Source organism: Hyperolius riggenbachi, chromosome 4 (assembly GCF_040937935.1).
Source record: "Hyperolius riggenbachi isolate aHypRig1 chromosome 4, aHypRig1.pri, whole genome shotgun sequence".
NCBI classification, from domain to species: domain Eukaryota; kingdom Metazoa; phylum Chordata; class Amphibia; order Anura; family Hyperoliidae; genus Hyperolius; species Hyperolius riggenbachi.
In genome coordinates, this window is record NC_090649.1 from 447,303,027 (window position 1) to 447,327,738 (window position 24,712).

Genomic DNA, 24,712 nt, shown 5'->3' on the forward strand with positions numbered 1-24,712 from the left:
AATGTTTTAACACCATTTATTGGTTGTCAGCTGGGAAGTGGTTTGATCATCTGACACGCTCACATCATTACGGGTTTAACACTAAGGTGCTTGTGAGAAGGCACTAGATTTCTGCATTACCTCTAACACTGATGCATAATCAGCAATGTACAGCCAGCCTCTGGCTGCCCCATACCCCCACTACATATAGTCAGTGTACCAAGCCATGGCAACTCTGATTGGCTGCTACCAGCCAGCCTAACATTCCAGTAAAGCCGTACATTTTGATTCTGGATGAACCAGAATTTGCAGTAGTTGAACTTTAGCTTTGCAGAGGGCCAATAAGATTGAGGGTGTGGTCACATCTAGGGGCGTTTTCGGCCATATTTCAAGCGCAGGAGATTTTCAAAATTGCCCACAAAGCGCTTGTGCAATGAATCTGTATGAGAAGGTTCATATCAGCGCATTTTGTCCGCTTTACACTCCACAAAGCGCTGCCTGTACCATTTTTTGGGGCGATTTTACTCTAATGGAAGTTATAGGAAGAGCGCTAAATGTTCACAAAAAAAAAAAAAAAACGCTTTATGCAGCGATTGCGTGAGCGTTTTAAAGAATACATTGTATTTATTCTTTTCCAGGTCAACGCAATCACTCTACAAAAGCGCTTTGCACAAAATTGTAGAGCACAGTGAAGCGGCGGGAAGGGGGGGGGGGCGAGGAAAATTGCACACAAATTCGCAATATGCTTGCGTTTGCAATTTCGATTTTAGATGTGAACAAGGCCTCAGGGCTTCTGATTAACCAGCAGTGGAGCTGGTCATGAGAAGCTTATCATTCAGACTTGCATTCAAATTGAATCCAATCCAAAGTGCTTTTTATTGTTCCAATTTCTTAGGTTCAGTGGGACTTGCGTTGTAAAGTAATGCAAGATTACAATGCAACCGAAAAGTGGTAATGCAGATTAATACTGCATTAACGTTGCATAAAGTAGGTACAGTAAAGCATACAGGCAATGAAAAGTATGCTGTTTGAAAAGTCTGTGTTTAGAGGTAATGCACTGCGTTACCATAACGCTACGTTACCATGCAACACTAACATTGCACCGCAAACATCGCATACCCTTTTCATCGCAGTGCAGTAAGCTGCGTTATAAGACTTTATACTGCAGCACCGCAACATCCTAAGGTGAACGCAACCTCATACAATTTGCATTGATCCTACTTGCAAGCTGGAAATGAATCAGGTGAATCCCCTGCGAAAGCCTCAGTTCAGTCCTGGCAAATTCCGGTTTAACCAAACTTTGCCGTTTAGGCTCGCCACTTATTGCTGTGTCTGTACTATTGGCCACAAGACAATTCTGCATCGTTTTAAACATTTAAAATTAATTTGATAAGAATTTTCATTTGGGAAAAAAAATAAAATATGAATGTGCTTTGAAAATGCTGAGGTCTGACTGCTCATATGCCTGATCGGAATATCAAACCCACTGGAATATTTAACAGCAATGTCCAGAAAGGAGCAACTTTAAACACTTTGCAAATTCTCCACAGGGAGAGAATCTAAACTCAGCATGCTCAGCTAGTCCTAGAGCAGTACTACGATGCTGGCTAGGATCACACTGATTTGGAGGGCGCTTACATTTTATTTTTTTTTGCATGCCCCAAATTAACCCCATGGCCATTAATGAGTGATATTTTGCCCCTCTGAAGAGATCTTACCCCCTACATTGTCTTTTTTTCTAAGTCTGCTCTCCCTTTAGCAGCTGCCTGTAAACCAGACCTCTGCCACCTTCTCCACAGATCACCCCACACGGCTACCCATCCCTGGTTGAAAGCTTCACCAACATACCCATTCCACAGATTTGATCACTGATCATTGCACATCACTTCCTGTCAATCCAGTCTGCCCAGACAGAGCATTCAAGATCTGCAGAAAGAAATTGTCAGACCAGATCTATAGATCACAGATATGAGTGTAACGCTTTCAAACACTTAGGGAGAGCAGAACAAGGGGTAGAAATGACAGGGATCGGCATGAAAATGATGGCAGAGCAGCAGAGTACATTGTTAGACTGCTGATAGATATGTGAAGATTATGTAAACAATAAGTATCATGTATCCTTTAAGCAACATTCAAGTATAAATATCAGAAGGATGAGCTGTAAAATGAAGAGTCACATAATGCTGGCAGTTCCAGTGCCATCATGTAGTGTTTGGGGTGACCGTCTGGCTGGGAACAGGAAACGGACTCAGATCTTTAGATGATGGACACCATGTTGTTGGGGCTGAGAATTTCTATCCAATAGCCATCTGGATCTTGGACAAATGCCAATCCTTTCATCTTTCCTGAAGGCAAAAGGAAAAAATAAATTATTATTAATAATCAATGATTTGTACAGAGAGAAGGAGGGGGGGGGGGCAAAGGAACTAAGGGACCTAGAAGACAAGGGCTTGGAAGAAGCCTAAAAGTAAGAAAGCTAAACTTCTTTCCTGCACTTAAAGATCACTTTAAAAGCCATTTCAGAACAAACAAATGAAGAAGATGCCCTCACCGTCATCAGGCTTTTTCACAAAGGTGACTCCAAGTTCCTCAAATCTCTTACAAGCAGCATAGACATCAGGGACAGCGATTCCAATGTGACCTGCACAAGAGAGAAGAGATGTCACCTCTACAGAGACTGACACCTATAGAGGTCCAGGAGGTGCCGGCGAAGGGGAAGTGTTAGCAAGTCAATAAGTAACCCCAGCTAAGGCTGTCTCTGTCTCCTTCTCCTCCTCCTCTCCCCCCCCCCCCCCCCCTCCAAAAAAAAAAAAAAAAAAAGGAGTAGAACATTTTAAAACCACCATTACGTTTTTATTGTAGTTTGTCACCCAGCAAGAGATATTACTCTTTATTTCTCATCTTTATTTCCCCAGTAACATGCAAAGCCCTGGAGGGAGCAGAGGTCCCACTAGGGGGCAGTGTCACTGGACAGCTAACTTGATCTCAGGCTATTCAGAACACTGACGTATAAATGCATCTCCTATCAGCTCTGGGTTTTCGTGAAGCGATTACGTACCGAATCCTCGAGGGTCTGAGTTCCCATTGTGATACGGCTTCTCGTCATTCTCCGTTCCCCAGTTACTGCCGGATAAAGAATAGGAGAGGTCAGTGTAAGGAAGGAACTGGTAATGCCAATAACAGGGCAGTGTAGTGGAGGTAAGTGCCCACATGCAGGCAGCTGTATCTCCATACACATCACAGAGAAAGAACATTACATCAGCGTCTGCGTGGTCCGCTCTGGCCCACGTGGCGGTGATTGATAGCGCCGCTCACGCAGGCGCAGTACAGGCCGACCTGGAGGTCGCCCTGACGTCATCGATGGGGACGGAGCTGCGCCGACCGGCTGACTGCAGAGCTGTGGCGCGAGACATGCTGGGAGCTTGGGGCTGGAGGAAGCCCCTTGTAAGTAGCACTTCTTCTCTTTAATACTGCCTGATGACTCCTTTAAGAGGTTAAGAGTAGAACAGTCGGCCCTTATACCCAAGCGTCTGACATATTTGCTATTCTGTTCAAATGATTACTGTTGGCTGTAATTTTCCTACTTTGTTCAATAAACTTTGAGAGAAAAACAAAAAGTGTAACTGTCGGGCATAAAATCAATTCTTTATTTTTATGTTGTAAACAAGCAGTAAGGATGCTAGCCAGGCAATCCAAAAGTTAAAATCAGTATTACTTTTCTTGCTGATAAATGATAATTCCCCAGGTTACCCGACTCTTATTTGGTACATTGCCATACAAAGGAAGTTGCAGGGCATGCTGGGTTGTTCTTTTTTTGCTTCTCTACTTTACCCTCAGACACCCCCCCCCCCCCCCCCCCCCCACACACACACACACACCTCTATTCCTCTCTGATTGGCCAATATTTTTCATGCTGAGACAATGCACTTTCTATAGTGGAGGACGGGCAATGCATACACAATCAGGCAGAGGAAAGTAAAGGAGGAAATTAAATGGAGGATTTGTTTCAAAATAGCAACAGTTCAAATGGAAAATGCTAAGAAGGATTTTCTCTTTTTTTACTGTAGATAAAATCAAAAATTACTAAAATCAAAAACGTGGACAGTGCAATACATATGTTATGTAAGTAGAGCAAGTATTTATCTACTTAAATATATGTGGATTTTTTTTCTGATATAGTATGTCTGACAGCTCCTCTAACCCTCGCTAAAGAAAGAAGAAGGAAACAAAAAAAAAAAAAAAAAACTGGGATAAGTTATTAGCAGGACTAGTACTTTATGCACCCGCAATTATCTCACATCACGCCAATTCAGTCATGCTTTAAATACTGTCATTCTATATAATGAAACCGTGTAGACAGTCAATGTGACCTGGTAGCTAGAACAAAAGAATAATTTATCGTGAGTCATTCTGAAGAAATAGGTACAGGATATAGATGTACACAATGCCTGGTTTATGCATAAATACAGAGGCCAGGCAGTTGTCAGGTGGGGATAGGGGTGGGAGTCACTAGTCACGTTCAGAATCAGACTGAGCAGCCAGCGCTGCGGAGGTGGTAAGGCTGCGTGTATAGTGCCCCCATCTATGGCCACACTGTGCATTAGTTTGGATGAGCCACTCTGTGCTACTGCTCAGTGTAGCCATGTGTGGGCATGAAGAGGAGCGTGGATGCAATCTTCAAGAGGGTCCCGAGCAGCGGTCCAGAGGAGGATACAGGAAGCCTCTTAAGCAACTGGGGCTTTTAATTGCTGCCTCAGGTTCACTCTACATTTATGAGTGATGCTGCCATCGTCACTGCAGACAAGGTGAGTCACTGTGGGATTGTCTACCAGCCCCTCCTCCCCCCCCCCCCCCCCCACACCCGCTTGAAGTGAGCAGGAACATCACATGATCTCCTACAGTGCTCTGGGGGAGGAGACTGCATGACTAGCCTAGGCAAAACATCACTGGGAGGGCAGGGTTACAATATAAAAATATGGGATGTGTTTCTGGTGCTGAAACCAGGATAATCGCAGTAATAATGGAAATCCTGAATAATAATTTATGTTCTGATCTGAGCCACTCACTGTGTTAGTTCCAGCGTAGCTTTGCGGGAGAAGGTCCAGGCTTTCCTCTCTTGAGGGTCCTCTGGGATGTCCTTCTTGTCTTCATAGCCCAGGAAGTACAGAGAGAATTTCATCAACGGAAAGTCAAACTTGTCCAGGAGGCTGAGATGAAACAACATAATCAATTATCTAAAGAAATAAACAAAAGCAAAAATTGAACAAAGCTGCCCTTCATCCAATCACATCTGTCTTGTTCTACAGATCTAATGATACACAGCATCCTCTCACTCCGACCAGAGCTGCAGAACCCGCCATCTGTCACACAGATCGCCATTTATTATTTTAAAAACTACCATTGTGACAGCTGATGTTTCTAAAAGACAGCTACTGCAGACAATAAATGGGTCATCTCTGCACAGACAGACATCTGTTTGCACTAAAGATTCAGAAAACCGCTATGGGCAGAACCAGATTTGGGAGGCGCATTTAGGATGCTCTCTTCAAGAGTACTTATTTTACAATGTGTAAACCCTTTAATGCAAAGCTCTATCACCTCTGCAGGGATCAGCAGGTGGTAACTCATCCAGCTTAGTGTGGCAGCGCAAGTAAACATTTCAAAGTAGTCCCACTCTGGACCCTGTCAGGTCCAGTGACTTTGTAGAACGAGATCCCCACACATTGATTGGCCCAATAGGCTGCCTGTCACTTGACAGGCAGTCTATTGGGCCAAAGCGCAGGGATCGCATCCTACAAAGTAAATCAACCCCAAAGTCAGCTAGCTAATCGTACAAACTGTTAGTGGCATTTCTCCTGTCTGGGAAATTGCTGATGCTCCTGAAACCCAAGAGAAGCTGAAGACGTGTCTGACACTTCCGCTGCCCGGAGGATCAGCTGTATACACATCACCATGGCAACAGGGACGTGAGCCCTCTGCTGCGCATGCACATTGTGCCAGTTTGAAACATTGTATGGCTCTTACAGAATTACATTCTAAAATATGTGGCGTTTATGGCTCTCTCAGCCAAAAAGGTTATTGTCGCCTGACCTAACTTTTTTTTTTTTTTTTTTTTTTTTAAAGGTTACAGGTGAGTGTGTGTGTGTATGTGAGTGAAAAAGAAAGAGGGATTTTGTTTTTTGTAAGAACATTGTATTTCTTACCTTTAAAGTGAACCTAAAGCAAAATTGATAGAGGTTGCTTTATTTGTTTTCTTTTAAACAATGTATATTGCCTGGCTGTCCTGCTGAACCTCTGCCTCTAATACTTCTAGCCATAGACCCTGAGAACAAGCATGCAGCAGACCAGGTGCTCTGATTGAAGTCTGTCTGGATTAGCTGCATGCTTGTTTCAGGTGTGCGATTCAGACACTACTGCAGCCAAAGAGATCAGCAGGATAGCCAGGCAACTGGTATTGCTTAAGGAAATAAACATGGAAGCCTCATTTTAGGTTCCCTTTAAGTTACTTCTAAATTAATAGGTTTATGATGTCTAATGCTAATAAAAAGTATTGGGGGGGGGGGACTGGCATATATTTCAATTCTCACATGACTGCATGTCTGCTCATGTGCCAATCCTCACGTGCCTATGTGTTTGATTTTTTTTTCTCATAACCATTTTTGCCCACACAAATCACAAACCATGCCGCTGCACTGGGCCCAGAGCATTATGGGTAATTTACCAGTCTTATCTCTGGACAAATAAAGAGGAGGGTGAGGCTAGTCTGGTGAGGCCTGATCCATGGCTAGTCATCCGCCATCATTCCATTCATTCTCACTGGGGTAAACACAGATCAGTGTAGTTAACACCCAGAGTACAGGTAGAGTTCAGGGAGCGGCCACTTACGTCATGCCCAAGCACTTGGTGTAGAAGGGCAGAGACTTCAGGGGGTCTTTGATCCGTAGCATGGTCTGCTGCATCATGAAGTCCTGGAAAGGAGAGGTGACAGGTAAATGTCAGACCAGCAGCAGCCAAAATATATTTAGCTGTGACCTTACATAAGCTGCGCCATCCAAATACTTATCCAGGAGAGCAGAACTACTTCCCATCATACACTGGATCTATCCCCCCAGACCTGTGCTGACCCCAGGAGCTCAAACGAGAGCTTTACGGAATGTAATTTAATAAGTAAAACAGATTTATTTTTATACGATTTCTTTATTACTTATTTACTCAGTGTTTGCCAATTGTAAAATCTTTCTCCTCTCCGATTTACATTCTGAAATATATCACAGGTGGCGACATATTTACTGCTTGGCAGATTCATCGCTGTGCATTCGGAAGTGGGAAGAAACAGCACCTGGTCTCCCAGAATGCTCTGGGGCAGAAGGATGCATAACTAGCCTAGGCTAAACATCACTGGGAGGGCGGGGCTGCATACCAACACTTAGCAATATATAGCTATGGGAAGTGTGTCAGATGCTGAAACCGGGATGATTAGTGTAAATGTAGGTATTCTGACTAACATATTACATTCTTATGGTGGTTGTTACGGTGCTTCTAACTGGGAAAGGGTTCGGTGGGAGGCACATGCTGGATTCAAGGGGTACTTACCCTTGTCACAGTCTATCATAGGTTTGCAGGTAAATGTTAACCATATAAACATGTACAGGTCCTTTTAAAAAAAAATTAAAAATTAGCATATTGTGATAAAGTTTATTATTTTCTGTAATGTACTGATAAACAGACTTTCATATATTTTAGATTCATTACACACAACTGAAGTAGTTCGAGCCTTTTATTGTTTTAATATTGATGATTTGGGCATACAGCTCATGAAAACCCCAAATTCCCATCTCAAAAATGAGCATATCAAGAAAAGGTTCTCTAAGCGAGCTATTAACCTAATCATCTGAATCAACTAATTAACTCTAAACACCTGCAAAAGATTCCTGAGGCTTTAAAAAACTCCCAGCCTGGTTCATTAATCAAAACTGCAATCATGGGTAAGACTGCCGACCTGACTGCTGTCCAGAAGGCTATCACTGACACCCTCAAGCAAGAGGGCAAGACACAAAGAAATTTCTGAATGAATCAGCTGTTCCCAGAGTGCTGTATCAAGGCACCTCAGTGGGAAGTCTGTGGGAAGGAAAAAGTGTGGCAGAAAACTCTGCACAACGAGAAGTGACCGGATCCTGAGGAAGATTGTGGAGAAGGATCGATTCCAGACCTTGGGGGACCTGCAGAAGCAGTGGACTGAGTCTGGAGTAGAAACATCCAGAGCCACCGTGTACAGGCGTGTGCAGGAAATGGGCTACAGGTGCCGCATTCCCCAGGTCAAGCCACTTTTGAACCAAAAACAGCGGCAGAAGCGCCTGACCTGGGCTACAGAGAAGCAGCACTGGACTGTTGCTCAGTGGTCCAAAGCAGGGCTGTGGAGTCGGTCCAAAAATCCACCGACTGACTCCTCAGTTTAGGATTCCACCGACTCCGACTCCTCTAATTTGCATATAAAATTTTGTTGATTAAAAGTATGTAACATGAAATTCGTCTCATAACTGCCAACGCTTAGGAATTTTACAAGACAACTGAAGTGAGAAGGATATGTAGACTACTATATGTATTCCCTTTAGACTAAAACTAGTCCTTAGTAATAGTACTTGTAAAAGGTACAAACCGGAACAAAGAACATCTATCAGGCCCTAGGCAATGTAAGTGTGGGTACATGTAAGAATGATGTGCAGGTACTCTGCAGGGGAATGAGGAGATTGTAAACAGACAACACCTCTGTGTTCAATGTGCACAGCATTCTCAGTGGATTCCCTGCAGCTCTGTGAGGAGTGCATATGTAGAGTATAGTACTACTGTGTAACAAAGTAAACCTGAGACAGATGAAATTAAAGTTTTATACATACCTGGGGCTTCCTCCAGCCGCCTTCAGGATAATCAGTCCCTCGTTGTCCTCCTCCACCACCTGGATCTTCTGCTATGAGTCCAGGTACTTGAGCCAGTCTGGCGTAGTGTGCATGAACACACTCCACCGCTAGGAGCATACTACACCTGTGCAGCACTATTGCGCAGGGGCAGAATGTTCCTGGCTGTGGGAGTGGCATGCGGCCGGACTGCGCTGACTGGCTGAATTACCAGGACTCATAGCAGAAGATCCGGGTGGTGGAGGACAGTGAGGGACTGATTAGCCTGAAGGGGGCTGAAGGAAGCCCCAGGTATGTATAAAACTTTACTTTTCATCCGTCTCAGGTACCCTTTAATTTGTAGTCACCAAACCAAATTTTAATAACATATCAAATTATTTGATTTCATCAGCAAAGGGAGTGCATACATTTGCATAAATCAGCATCAGTGCAGAATTATTTCCATCTCATTGACCATCTCTATTAGTGACACAGCTACACATCAGGCTTTATTCTTACAGCATAGATGTTATTTAGTATATATAAGAGATTCCTGTGTACGCATCATATATACAGTCACAATCAGATATGTATATCTGACCTTAAAAATACGGGGACTGCTTTATTGAAGCAGCACAAGTAACTAATTTTGATTGGTTTATTTCATTTTTGTGGACTAAGCACAGCTATTACTGTATATATACACATTTTTAATGACTTATCTGAGAAATAGAACATTTTATCTATTTTAATTACAGTTACAAATTCATTAGGAGTTGGAGTCGGTGCATTTTTTCCCGACTCCGACTCCAGGCACCCAAAATTGCCCGACTCCACGACTCCGACTCCACAGCCCTGGTCCAAAGTACTTTTTTTTGGATGAAAGCAACTTTTGAAGTCCAGTGTCAAGTACCCACAGTCAGTGATGGTCTGGGGTGCCATGTCAGCTGCTGGTCCACGGTGTTTTATCAAGGGCAGGGTCAATGCGGCTAGCTATCAGGAGATTTGAGCACTTCATGCTTCCATCTGCTTAAAAGCTTTATGGAGATGAAGATTTCATTTTTCAGCATGATCTGGCACCTGCTCACAGTGCCAAAACCACTGGTAAATGGTTTACTGACCATGGTATTCCTGTGCTCAATTGGCCTGCCAACTCTCCTGACCTAAACCCCATAGAGAATCTGTGGGATATTGTGAAGAGAAAGTTGAGAGACGCAAGACCTAACACTCTGGATGAGCTTAAAGCGGATCCGAGATGAAAAACTAACTATAAACAAGTAACATGCCCTTGCTACTGCCTTGGCTCTCTGAAAGCCTGTGGGTGTGGCTTTTTTAGTTTATAGGGAATTAGAGTGTATTAGGGCCGATTCACATTACAAACGCGGATGGCCACGCATGTGGAACGCAACGCGTACGAACGCACGCCATCCGCGTTTGTATGCGTTGCAGGGCTGATCCCATCACTGAAAAGTGAATGGGACAGCCGCGCGCTTTTGCTAAATCTGCGTGCAGCATGCGTTCCCGGACCGCACAGGTCCGGAACGCATGCAGTGTGAACATCAGACAGTGCACTCTATGCACTGTCTGATGTCGTGCGTGTCGGGCCACCCGCACGCGTTTCCAAAACGCGGCTGGAAAAGCGTGTAGTGTGAACGGGCCCAAAACAAAAAAGTATTTGGCTTGAGGAATGCTTTATAAACAATAGGAAAGGAACACAATTATGCAATGTGTAAAAGTTCACCCCGGATCCACTTTAACCCATTCAGGTTCCGTGGTTTTCACGTGAGAAATGTTCACCTCCCATTCATTAGCCTATAACTTTATCACTACTTATCACAATGAACTGATCTATATCTTGTTTTTCCCGCCACCAATTAGGCTTTCTTTGGGGGGGGGGGGGGGGGTACATTTTGCTAAGAGCCACTTTACTGTAAACGCATTTTAACAGGAAGAATAAGAAAAAAAAAATGGAAAAATTCATTATTTCTCAGTTTTCAGCCATTATAGTTTTAAAATACATGCCTCCATAATTAAAACTCACGTATTGTATTTGCCCATATGTCCCGGTTATTACACCGTTAAAATTATGTCCCTATCACAATGTATGGTGACAATATTTTATTTGGAAATAAGGTGCATTTTTTCCATTTTGCATCTATCACTATTAAGTTTAAAATAAAAAAAAAATTAAAAAAAAATTTAGAAATATTTCATCTTTACATTGATATTTAAAAAGTTTCGACCCTTATGGTGGCCATACATGGTACAATTTTTCAATTAGATAATTTAGTTCGATTATTCCATTAGATCGACTATAAAGATTTTTCCAGCATGTCCGATCATTTTTCCCGAAAAAAACGGGATAATCGTTCGAATTTCTTGATCGGAAAAAAAAATATTTTCAACTTTCATTCAATTCGATCATTTAAATCGAATAAACGGGAAAAATCGAACGTTTTTATTGTACCATGTATGGCCACAATTAGGTAAATATTTACATTTTTTTTTTTCATTGTAATTTTTTTTTTTTATAGTAAACATCTTATTTGGGTAGTTTTGGGAGGGTGGGGGGTAAACAATAGATAAAAAATTTACGCATTGAACCGGTAATGCCTAAAAATGTATGTGTTAATGTTCCTGCACTAGCAGGAATGCGTAAAAATGTACGCAATGCGTCCCGCCGACCTCCGAGGTCGGCAAGCTGCCAGCAGGGGACTGGAGCAGCAGTGAGCGACTACGAGGGCACAGGATGGCTGCCTGGGGCTGGTAGAAGCCCCAGGTAAGTGAAACTTTATTTTTTTGCTTGAACCTTCCCTTTAAGGCCGCTATGGAAGCATCCTGGGCCTCCATAACACCTGAGCAGTGCCACAGGCTGATTGCCTCCATGCCACGCCGCATTGAAGCAGTCATTTCTGCAAAAGGTTTCCCGACCAAGTATTGAGTGCATAACTGAAAATAATTATTTGAAGGTCGACTTTTGTTTTAAAAACACGTCTTTTGTTGGTTGGCTGAAATATGCTAATTTTTTGAGATAGGAATTTTGGGTTTTCATGAGCTGTATGTCAAAATCATCAATACTAAAACAATAAAAGGCTTGGAACTACTTCAGTTGTGTGTAACGAATCTAAAATATATGAAAGTCTAATGTTTATCAGTACATTACAGAAAATGAATTTTATCACAATATGCTAATTTTTGAGAAGGACATGTATATGCTTAGTTCATTAAAACACATGATTGTTTCAAGTGATCCATCCTGCAAATACATGTGTGTCTTTATAAGGATAATGATAAATAAATGCAGTATACAGAATTTAGTTGATAATGTTGCTTTTACTCCAGCATACAGGTATATCTACTTTACCTACTGCTTATCCTGACTTTGCAGAAACCCTTAACAGAAAGGTCCACAGAAGCTACGAGCACTAGAATAAAAGGCAATTATGGACCTACAAAGTCAGTTTAACCTTCATACTGGGGAAAGTTTTTGACAGATTACTCAGAGACCAGCACACACTGTAGCTTGCTAACTATTAGTACAGGCACAGTGTAGCAGCTCATTGTACGCACACTGAGGGTGACAAACCCATATCATAAAAAGGGTGTAATTAAAGCAAATGTATTTCACTATTGATCAGACCCCCCCCCCCCCCCCCCCAAATGTGACATGATGATATAGACATGTGTATGTACAGCCCCTAGCACACAAATAACTATACTGTGTTCCTGTTTTTCTTTCTCTGCCTGAAATAGTTAAACATCAGGTATGCAAGTGGCAGTTACTGTCAGACTACAGTGTGACCCTCACTGATAAGAAATTACAACTATAAAAAACACTTTCCTAGCAGAAAATGGCTTCTGAGAGCAGGAAAGAGATAAAAAAAAAAGTCAATAGTTTATAGATTTTAGCTCTGGCATACTTCAATGAATGAGTCATTGAGCAAAACCAATAAAAACAGTAAAAACTTACAAAGTAGATTCAAATATAAAATAAAGCTGCGTAATATCTTTAAAAGTCATTTTTAGGAGAAGGAGGATAGAAACAATTGTTTATTTCATTAGTTTTTTTTCTCACCTCGGGTATCCTTTAAGTAATTTTCAAAAAGGTTTAGATTTATTTACACTACTACTTTCCGGACTCAGACAAATCCCACCCCTTGCAAGAAGCCCTTCCCCCAATGATTGAGCCTTGCTGGACAATAAAGGCTATGGCATGTGAAATGCGGCAGAGAGGGCAGTTACAGCCGGTGAATACAGGCAACGCCCTGGCAGAGACTAATCTGATGATTATTGTTATTAGAACATGTTTTTATGGCTCTGACATTTCTTGCTATAATTCACAGAGTGCTTTGACTGATTCACACCAGTTACGCCGCTCAGAGGAGCTCACAATCTAAAGCCTCTGCCAGACTACAGACTTTCTGGCGAGATGATGATCACAGAACTCTGCATAGTTTCCATAAAAAGGGTGAATAGTAATAAAATCTTCATCCCGTTAAATAAAAATAGTCCTTCATAGGATAGCTGCAAAGTTTGAATATTCTGCTGACGCTGCGTCTAAACCGCATTCTGACACATGCCTGGAAATCTGTTAAGAGGCTGTGAGAGGTATATGGTGGCTGCCATATTTATTTCCTTTTAAGCAATACCAGTTGCCTGGCTGTCCTGCCGATCCTCTGCCTCTAATAATTTTAGCCATAGACCCTGAACAAGCATGCAACAGATGAGGTGTATATGACATTATTGTCAGATCTGACAAGATTGGCCACATGCTTGTTTCTGGTGTTATTCAGATACTACTGCAGCCAAATGGACCAGCAGGGCTGCCAAGCAGCTGGTATTGTTTAATACAAATACCATGTAATGTGCTCCCCCTCAGATCTATGGTGAGTGTTGCAGTGTTTTAGTTTAACTGTCTGCTGGCATGCCTCCTCCTTTGCCACCTCAATTTTGTGACTGCCGCATGTACATGTGGCGGGGTCCCAAGGGTACAGGCGCTCCTGGTGGCAATGAAGACAAGGCACAGGACACTGGAGGAGCCCTGAGCAGGCTTTATAGGACTGCAAAAAGCAATCACAATATCTTGGTGACTTCTACCAGCCATTTACAGCAGTCCTTAGAAACGTCTCCCTGCCGGATCTACAAGAGCCTGCATACTGTGTGAGCTAGGCCTCACACTATACCAGGCATGGGCAAACTCGGCCCTCCAGCTGTTACAGAACTACAAGTCCCACAATGCCTTTGCCTATATGAGTCATGACTGTGGCTGTCAGACTCCTGCAATGCATTGTGGGACTTTTAGTTCCTTAACAGCTGGAGGGCCAAGTTTGCCCATGCTTGCACTATACGCATTGTCATACACATTTTGGCAATGCACATAGTTTGTGATATGCAAGAACATCAGAAGCGTAGGCTGCACTGTGACGTGCTCACTGTTGCACTTGCACAGCAGTATGTCGTGAGCAAAAACGCAGCGCTGACCCATCCACTGAAGTGAATGGGATCATCGGTGCAATGGACTGAAACTTATCAGCTCTTTGAACAATAGCAAAATACTTTTTTTAAGCCCCATACACAACGCTCAACAGCAGTCTTATGCTTTCACAACTTATTTTTATTTTATTTTTTTAGGCGTTTCAAGACAAAAGTTGTAAAAGCATAAAAGGCCGCTGTTGAGTGTGTGTATGGTGCTTTACGTCAGTTATTTTATACCCTTTTTCTTGATGCTCAGAATCCGCTTTCAAAGGTCACTTATTTCATAATGTGTTTTATTCCCCAGAGGAGTGACTATTCTGGCCTCGGTTTATTGGACTTCCTATGAGGTTTTTCCAGGCCTCTTGCTGTGCTAACAAAGATAAGCCACTTCTCCCAGGAATAATCTATTGTTCCTCTAGGTGGGCTCTGTTATCCTTAGGGGTCAGTAAGGGCTTGTTCACACTGGCATTTTTGTGGCGTTTAACGTAGCATTTCAGACGCTGCGTTTTTTGGAATCTACCGCCTTCCCATTCAAGTGAATGGGAGCGTTTAGAGCTGGCTTTTGCAGGCTTTCATGAAAGGTAGATCCCGGTATTGCGTCTAGTCTCGGAGGCGGTAAACGCCAGGAAACAATAGCAGAGACCAGAACTGCTAGCCTTGAACACTTCCCAAAAGCCTTCAAAAGTTAGCTGCGGCGCCAAGTGAAAGCTCAGCAGCCACCCGTGTGAACTAGAGTTGCCGCGATACCGGTATTACGATATACCGCGGTTTGATTGTGCATAATCTCATTTTACCGGTTTAAGGGGGCGGGGTGACCGGGAGGCGGGGTGACGTAGCGGCGGGGATGCGACTCAGCGGCTAGCCCACGAACAGCGGCGGGGATACAAATACTCACTTGCAGGCAGCCAGCTCCGTCCTGAACGATGTACTGGCTTCATTGTACTTCCTGTTCTTGCATCACATTTTTTTGAAACAGTGCCCCCTGGGTGCTATTACAAGATGATGCAAGAACGGGAAGTAGAATGAAGCTCTTACATCGGTGAAGGACCTTGCTGCCGGCAAGTGAGGATTTATCCCTGCTGCTGTGTCCCCTCTCCCTCCCTCCCAGCTCTCTGTGCTGCGGCCATCTATTTCTGGCTACACCTATCCCTGGCTACCTACTACTGCCAACACCTGTCCCTGGCTACCTATGCTGCGGCCACCTATTTCTGGCTACACGTATCTCTGACTGCCTTTGCTGTGAGCACCTACTACTGGCTACACCTATCCCTGGCTACCTTTGCTACGAGCACCTACTACTGGCTACCTATACTGCGCCCACCTATCACTGGCTACCTATACTGTGGTCACCTATTACTCGCTACACCTATCCCTGGCTACCTATGCTGCGACCACCTACTACTGGCTACAGAGGGGGGCCCCGGGTCCAAATAATTGTACAATACTGTATATCGTGGTATTTTTGTTTTGACGGTTATCATACCGTGGAATTTCATACCATTGCAACCCTAGTGTGAATCAGCCCTGAATATAAGAACTTCCTCTCTGCAGACTCTGCATGCTGAATACAAACTCTGTAGAACTCAGGGGTTTAGCTGCTGATATCTGGACAAATATTAATATTTATAAATAAATGATATTTCTAGTCCAAAAATTCAGAAAATGATCTGATTTAATTCAGTTCATAATGTCTTCTGTAAGGTACTATAGTGGTGAGATCGCTGCTTGAGCTCTCTCTGGGATTGTGGTGATGAGATCTTTGCAGTCTTGAGCTCCCAGCTCTACACAACAGCAGCAGTATTCTGACGGGGCCGAAGTTACTCACTGTGCGCCGCTATAGCCAGAATTCCTATTACGGTCTATGGTAATCATCAAAGGTCCGCACCATCCAAAATTCAAGTTTCAAGTTTCTTTATTTATAGCTCTTGTAAAAAGACATGATTAAAAGCAATTCTGCATGATGATGACGCACAGGCGTTTCGATACTACTTTCTCAAATCATTGCAGCATCTGACAATACATTACACACCACACACATCTTATATAGGTCTCGAGTGGACCTGATGGAAGACTTACGATTTGCATATTCATGAGTGAACCCTACCATAGGCTGTGAACACGATCTTTGAATTTTCACAAACAAATCATTAGACATAGTTAAAAACCCAATTTCCAACTTCAATTCACATTTCAAACATTTAAAACCACTCTCCAATGTCTCATCTGCTGTTTTTAGCTCCACGGTAGAAGATTATCATATTGTGGGACACTCAACCAATCACCAGTACGCCTACAACGTCCGCCTAAGACTACAAAAATACGCAATAAAATACGCATATACGCGTACGTCATAGCCAATCATAATCATGCCTACAACGTCCGCATAAAGACTGTTGACGCGTCGCATGCGTACATATGTACGCGTCCAGTCAAGACAAGCGTAAAAACGTCCACAAAGCGACACTTAACGCGTAAAAAACGCGAAAAAAACGCACACAAAATGCAAAGAAACACGCAAAAAAGACGCGTAATCAAAAACGTAAAGTTCCAAAAAACGGCACATTGATTGAAAAATGTCTCCACACATGACAACCATCTTCCAACTAAACCTCCATCCATTCAACTCAAGATACGTTATATAATAAGTTTACAAATATCGTATTCACGATTTAACCCCTTGGGTTCCAAGGTATCAAGTCTTTTTATCCAGAAATACTCCCTTTTTAACAACTCCTTTAGTCTGTCACCTCCCCTCCTCTGCGGTGGCACCCCCTCCAAAACCTGTACCCTCAATTGGGACACACTGTGTCCAAATTTACAAAAATGCTCGGAAACAGTCAGTTCCAAATTCTTAGTCCTAATATTTGACTTGTGTGAAGCAATTCTGTCCCTGAGGCACTGGGTGGTTTGACCCACATATCCAGTGCCACAGGGACATTTCAACAAATAGACTACATATCTTGATTCACATGTATAGTATCCATTAATTTTAAATTTCGACTCTCTACTTGGATGTGTAAATGTGTCCCCTTTCACAATGTGACCACAGAGGTGACACCCAAGACAGGGAAACGTTCCCCTCCTGGCAACCACCCCTGCAGTCTCCGTACCAATGTCCCCTCTAACCATCCTATCCCTCAGAGATGGTGCTCTTCTGAAGGACAGGAGTGGATGCACATGAAACTCACGTATTGTGGGCAATCCTTGTTTCAACATTGGCCAGTGTCTATTGACTATAGCACCTATTCTTTCTGACAATACATTGTAAGTAGTAACCAGTGGGATTCTTTCCCGAATATCTGCCCTTCCATTTCTCAGTATGGTTTTCTGTACCCCAAACCTTCCTCTGCAAGCTCTCATATCAAAATCTTTTTCCAAACATATAGCTGGATAGCCCCTGGCAAGAAATTTATTTCACCCTTTGTTCTCTCAACTCCGGGTTGCTTACAATTCTTTCAACTCTCTGGAATTGACCCTTGGGGATATTTAATTTAACCTGAGGAGTATGAAAGCTGGCAAAGTGAAGAATTGAGTTCCTATCTGTCGGTTTTACAAAAAGATCTGTCTCCAATCTACCCTCCTTTTTGACCACCCAAGTGTCAAGGAAGCTGACTCTCTCATAATCACAATGAACTGTCAAGACAATTTCGGGGCATTTTGCATGCAAATCTTCAACTAAGGAGTCTAGGCTCGAACGTGGCCCCGCCCACAAACAAAAAAAATGTCGTCAATATAGCGACGCCAAAAAAGGGCATGTTTACAAAAAACATTACTAGAAAAAACAAAAGCCTCCTCAAATAAACCCATAAATAAATTAGCATAGGATGGGGCCACGTTCGAGCCCATTGCCGTACCCCTTCGCTGTACATAAAAAGAATCTCCAAAAAGAAAATAATTTTTTCTCAATACAATTTCCAACAAAGTAATCAAAAACTTTCTTTCAGCAACAGAGAAATCAGTATGAACATCTAAATAGTATCTAATTGCCTCCACACCCCCTTCATTGGGTATGGACGTATACAAAGCACCAACATCCATGGTTACAAGTAATACTTCCTGTTCTACATTTTCAATTTGTCTAATATCCTGCAAGAAGTGTCCCGTATCCCTAATATAGGAATCTAATGTAAGGACAATTGGCCTCAATATCCTGTCTAAGAATATGGAGATGTTAGAGAAAACAGAAACTATACTAGACACTATGGGCCTCCCAGGGGGATCTTTCAACCTTTTGTGAATTTTGGGCAAAATATATATAATTGGGACCCTTGGAAACTTCTTAATCAGAAACTTTTTCAAATCACTGTCAATCAGACCCTGGCTTTCTGCCGACATAACAGTTTCTTCAATTAATTTCTGAATGTCTCTAGTGGGATCACATGATAATTTTTCATATACATCACCATCCTGTAGTTGTCGGATAATTTCTTTCTTGTAGTCCTGAGTGTCCATTATAACGACCGCTCCACCCTTATCAGCTGGCCTTATTGTGATTAATTTATTCTTAGATAGTGAATTCAAGGCAACTTTTTCATCCTTTGTCATATTCCATGGGATATTCTTGATCTTTTTAGATTCAAAAAGTTCCTGTAATTCTTTCACATCCTGATTCACCTTGTTAGCGAAACCATCAATTACGCCATGTGATGTAGGAAGAAAGGCACTGTTGTTCCTTAGGCCCCATTCTCTCAGTTTGATACACTCGCCAGAAGATGATGATGGGTAGGACAAAAATTGGTTGACTCCCAAAAAATACTTTAATTTTAAAGCTCTGTAAAATCTAGCTAGTTCCACGTCGAGTAGGAAAAAAAAAAAAAAAAAAAAAAAAAAAAAAAAAAAAAAAAAAAAAAAAAAAAATCGGGATAATCTAAGAATAAATTAATCACAATAAAGCCAGCTGATAAGGGTGGAGCGGTCGTTATAATGGACACTCAGGACTACAAGAAAGAAATTATCCGACAACTACAGGATGGTGATGTATATGAAAAATTATCATGTGATCCCACTAGAGACATTCAGAAATTAATTGAAGAAACTGTTATGTCGGCAGAAAGCCAGGGTCTGATTGACAGTGATTTGAAAAAGTTTCTGATTTAAGAAGTTTCCAAGGGTCCCAATTATATATATTTTGCCCAAAATTCACAAAAGGTTGAAAGATCCCCCTGGGAGGCCCATAGTGTCTAGTATAGATTCTGTTTTCTCTAACATCTCCATATTCTTAGACAGGATATTAAAGGAATACTTAAGTCAAAAAAAAAAAAAATGACATTTACTCACCTGGGGCATCCCTCAGCACCCCGAAGCTGGATTGTGCCCTCGCAGCCCCGCTCCGATCGTCCTGTCCCCGCCGGCGGCTACTTCCGGTTCGGCGACAGCCGCCGACAGGCTGGGAACGTTCCCAGCCGCTGCTATCACTTTCTATGCTGCTATAGCGTCTATATATACGCTATAGCAGCATAGAGAGTGATAGCAGCGGCTGGGAACGCGGAAAATCAGCCGCGTTCCCAGCCTGTCGGCGGCTGTCGCCGAACCGGAAGTAGCCGCCGGCGGGGACAGGACGATCGGAGCGGGGCTGCGAGGGCACCATCCAGCTTCGGGGTGCTAAGGGATGCCCCAGGTGAGTAAATGTCATTTTTTTTTTTTGACTTAAGTATTCCTTTAAGGCCAATTGTCCTTACATTAGATTCCTATATTAGGGATACGGGACACTTCTTGCAGGATATTAGACAAATTGAAAATGTAGAACAGGAAGTATTACTTGTAACCATGGATGTTGGTGCTTTGTATACGTCCATACCCCATGAAGGGGGTGTGGAGGCAATTAGATACTATTTCGATGTTCATACTGATTTATCTGTTGCTGAAAGAAAGTTTTTGATTACTTTGTTGAAAATTGTATTGAGAAAAAATTATTTTCTTTTTGGAGATTCTTTTTATGTACAGCGAAGGGGTACGGCAATGGGCTCGAACGTGGCCCCATCCTATGCTAATTTATTTATGGGTTTATTTGAGGAGGCTTTTGTTTTTTCTAGTAATGTTTTTTGTAAACATGCCCTTTTTTGGCGTCGATATATTGACGACATTTTTTGTTTGTGGGCGGGGCCATGTTCGAGCCTAGACTCCTTCGTTGAAGATTTGCATGCAAAATGCCCCGAAATTGTCTTGACAGTTCATTGTGATTATGAGAGAGTCAGCTTCCTTGACACTTGGGTGGTCAAAAAGAAGGGTAGATTGGAGACAGATCTTTTTGTAAAACCGACAGATAGGAACTCAATTCTTAACTTTGCCAGCTTTCATACTCCTCAGGTTAAATTAAATATCCCCAAGGGGCAATTCCAGAGAGTTGAAAGAATTGTAAGCAACCCGGAGTTGAGAGAACAAAGGGTGAAAGAAATGAAATATAAATTTCTGGCCAGGGGCTATCCAGCTATATGTTTGGAAAAAGATTTTGATATGAGAGCTTGCAGAGGAAGGTTTGGGGTACAGAAAACCATACTGAGAAATGGAAGAACAGATATTAGGGAAAGAATCCCACTGGTTACTACTTACAATGTATTGTCAGAAAGAATAGGTGCTATAGTCAATAGACACTGGCCAATGTTGAAACAAGGATTGCCCACAATACGTGAGTTTCATGTGCATCCACTCCTGTCCTTCAGAAGAGCACCATCTCTGAGGGATAGGATGGTTAGAGGGGACATTGGTACGGAGACTGCAGGGGTGGTTGCCAGGAGGGGAACGTTTCCCTGTCTTGGGTGTCACCTCTGTGGTCACATTGTGAAAGGGGACACATTTACACATCCAAGTAGAGGGTCGAAATTTAAAATTAATGGATACTATACATGTGAATCAAGATATGTAGTCTATTTGTTGAAATGTCCCTGTGGCACTGGATATGTGGGTCAAACCACCCAGTGCCTCAGGGACAGAATTGCTTCGCACAAGTCAAATATTAGGACTAAGAATTTGGAACTGACTGTTTCCGAGCATTTTTGTAAATTTGGACACAGTGTGTCCCAATTGAGGGTACAGGTTTTGGAGGGGGTGCCACCGCAGAGGAGGGGAGGTGACAGACTAAAGGAGTTGTTAAAAAGGGAGTATTTCTGGATAAAAAGACTTGATACCTTGGAACCCAAGGGGTTAAATCGTGAATACGATATTTGTAAACTTATTATATAACATATCTTGAGTTGAATGGATGGAGGTTTAGTTGGAAGATGGTTGTCATGTGTGGAGACATTTTTCAATCAATGTGCCGTTTTTTGGAACTTTACGTTTTTGATTACGCATCTTTTTCGCGTTTTTTGCGTGTTTCTTTGCATTTTGTGTGCGTTTTTTTCACGTTTTTTACGCGTTAAGTGTCGCTTTGTGGACGTTTTTACGCTTGTCTTGACTGGACGCGTACATATGTACGCATGCGACGCGTCAACAGTCTTTATGCGGACGTTGTAGGCATGATTATGATTGGCTATGACGTACGCGTATATGCGTATTTTATTGCGTATTTAGGCGGACGTTGTAGGCGTACTGGTGATTGGTTGAGTGTCCCACAATATGATAATCTTCTCCCGTGGAGCTAAAAACAGCAGATGAGACATTGGAGAGTGGTTTTAAATGTTTGAAATGTGAATTGAAGTTGGAAATTGGGTTTAACTATTTCTAATGATTTGTTTGTGAAAATTCAAAGATAGTGTTCACAGCCTATGGTAGAGTTCACTCATGAATATGCAAATCGTAAGTCTTCCATCAGGTCCACTCGAGACCTATATAAGATGTGTGTGGTGTGTAATGTATTGTCAGATGCTGCAATGATTTGAGAAAGTAGTATCGAAACGCCTGTGCGTCATCATCATGCAGAATTGCTTTTAATCATGTCTTTTTACAAGAGCTATAAATAAAGAAACATGAAACTTGAATTTTGGATGGTGCGGACCTTTGATGATTGCTGTGGATTCCCTGTGACTCCAGGGGTGGTCTCTGCACGCCAAACCCATTGGTGCAACAACGCTGGTTCTGATATTACGGTCTATGGTGGCGCCGGCTGCACCCAAATCTCCTGGCTTATTACAGCGCTCAAACTGCTGCACCCATTGCAAGCCTCTTCCCCGGACGTCAGTGGTGAGATCCTTTCCCTCCTGAGTTCCCAGGCCTGTAACCTTGCTGCTCCCATTGAGGACACCTTCTCCGCCAACCCTAAAAATGCGTGCAGGCATACACAATTATCTTCACTTTGGACGGGTATAATCTTCTACACTGCATTCCTGTGACGCTCTCCTCCCATAGAATGTGTTATGAGGAGATTTACAAGACTAGAAAATCAATGCAATGAACCTTTCCATAAATTCCTGTAATATTTAACCTACATGAGACAAAAGTCACTAAGTTGCAAGGTGACATCGTCCTCTCGTGTCTGGGGTGCACAGTCCCATCAGACAACATACAGAGCACTGCAGGGACCAGGGACATCTGGCACAGTCCTCTCATGTCTTGGGGTGCACGGTCCCATCAGACAACATACAGAGCACTGCAGGGACATCTGGTACAGTCCTCATGTCTTGGGGTGCACCGTCCCATCAGACAACACACAGAGCACTGCAGGGACCAGAGACATCTGGAACAGTCCTCATGTCTTGGGGTGTGCAGTCCTATCATAAACAGAGCCATGCAGAGCAGGTATTGTCCTCATGTCTGGGGGTGCACAGCCCCAGCAGACACAACATACAGCGCGGTAAAGGGACCAGAAAATCTGGTACTGTCCTCATGTCTGGAGGTATGTACACACACACACACACACACACACACACACACACACACACACACACACACACACACACACACACACACACACTATCATTCTCATATCTGGGGGTAGCAGTCCTATCAGACACAAAGCAATGCAGGGACCAGTGACATCTGGAATCATCCTTATGTCTGGGGGTGCGCAGTCCAATCAGACACAACATACACTGCGATAAAGGGAACAATGACATCTGGTATTGTCCGCTCATATCCGGGGGTGACTTCTGGTATCATCTTCTCATGTCTTGGGGTGCGCAGCCCTATCAGTCATGACATATAGAGCAATGCAGGGACTGGTCTCTGCTTAGAATCCAGGCACACTCTGTAATCACCACAGATCATCAATGGGATCAAATATTTGTGGCTTGCATACAAATTGTATGTTGCTTGGAACTACATACAATTTGCAGTAAAGGTAGAAGCAAGCCAGAATTATTAGCGACTCATTGGCCATTAATGACAACTATACAGAGGTTGGTGTAACACAGGGGAGGGAATGAGAGTGCATCACGTGGGTGGGGGGGCAGGGCAGTGTCAGAGCTGCACATTTGCAAACTTGGATCCCCAGCTGTTACAGAACTACAAGTCCCACAATGCATTGCAGGAGTTTGACAGCTACATGATTCATAAAGGCAAATGGGACTTGTAGTTCCTTCACGGCTGGAGAGCCAGTTTGCAGATCAATGAGCTAGGAGAACAATCTTTACAGCCTGGACGATGGGAGAACCAAAAAGAAAAGTAATTACAGGACGGCCTCCAGAGCCAGGACTGCTGATTGAGGCTTTGAACAGCAGAGCAGAGTATAGAGGAACATGTGACCAGAGCTGCAGTCCCTGCTGCCACCAGCCCTGACACTTTCTGATCCCCTCCCCCACCATGATCAGCCCCTCCTGTATGCCCGGATCTGGGGTTACCTTGGTGACGGCGTCCGGCTCCTCGCACGCCTTGTACGCCGCCTCATTGCTCAGCCCGACCAGCTCAGGACTCTCCGCCATGTTCCCTTCTTAGCGAGCGTCCTCAGCGTCGTACTAGTACCTGGACACGCCTGCACCCTCCGGCCAATAACCCAGCACAGGGGCGGGGCCAAAGGGCGAGGCGGCGGAGACGATAGGCCGAGAGGCGGGGCTAGCTTTTGAGACTGGAAGATGATAAGAAAAGGGCGAGGTCAGAAGCTGACAGTAAGGAGTAGGCGGGGCTCCCCACCTGACAGCTACAAGAGTGACTACATGTGCTCTGGCACGCCCTAGCGAATAGTAATGAAGAGGCGGGGCTCACGGCGTAAAGGGTGTGGACCGTAGGAACAGGGGGGCGAGACTAGGTCAAGTGATATGACTTTGTCCATTAGATGGTGCTTCAACATCACCACAGTCCATACGCAGCACTACTGTACTGACTACTGATAATGCTCCACTAGATAGAGCTCTGACTCCACCACATCCGGTACGCCGCACTGTGCTCTCCACTACTGATAATTCTCCACTAGATGGAGCGCTGAATCCACCACAGTCTATACGCCGCACTACTGACGTGTAGTTAGTGTAGTACTTATAATGTTCCACTAGATGAAG

At 43.3% G+C, this 24,712-nt stretch overlaps 1 protein-coding gene across 1 annotated transcript; it reads right to left on the reverse strand.

Annotated features, from left to right (window-relative positions):
- On the reverse strand, positions 1 to 24,269 carry LOC137504372 (lactoylglutathione lyase-like). The gene is made up of 6 exons (XM_068232704.1): positions 24,059 to 24,269; positions 6,865 to 6,947; positions 5,046 to 5,186; positions 3,038 to 3,102; positions 2,531 to 2,620; positions 1 to 2,324 (listed from the first exon to the last, which is right to left on the reverse strand). Exons 1-6 carry the CDS (start codon positions 24,137 to 24,139, stop codon positions 2,236 to 2,238), a joined length of 549 nt encoding a protein of 182 aa, XP_068088805.1. The 5' UTR covers positions 24,140 to 24,269; the 3' UTR covers positions 1 to 2,235.
- Positions 24,270 to 24,712: the final 443 nt, after the last annotated feature.

Excerpts from the sequence above, each read along its gene's own strand:
- LOC137504372 (XM_068232704.1), bottom strand. The coding sequence starts at position 24,139 with ATGGCGGAGAGTCCTGAGCTGGTCGGGCTGAGCAATGAGGCGGCGTAC. Across the intron at positions 6,948-24,058 it reads AGCCGGACGCCGTCACCAAG|GACTTCATGATGCAGCAGAC; the intron begins GTAACCCCAGAT and ends TCTCCTTTCCAG. Across the intron at positions 2,621-3,037 it reads CTCAGACCCTCGAGGATTCG|GTCACATTGGAATCGCTGTC; the intron begins GTACGTAATCGC and ends TCTCTTGTGCAG.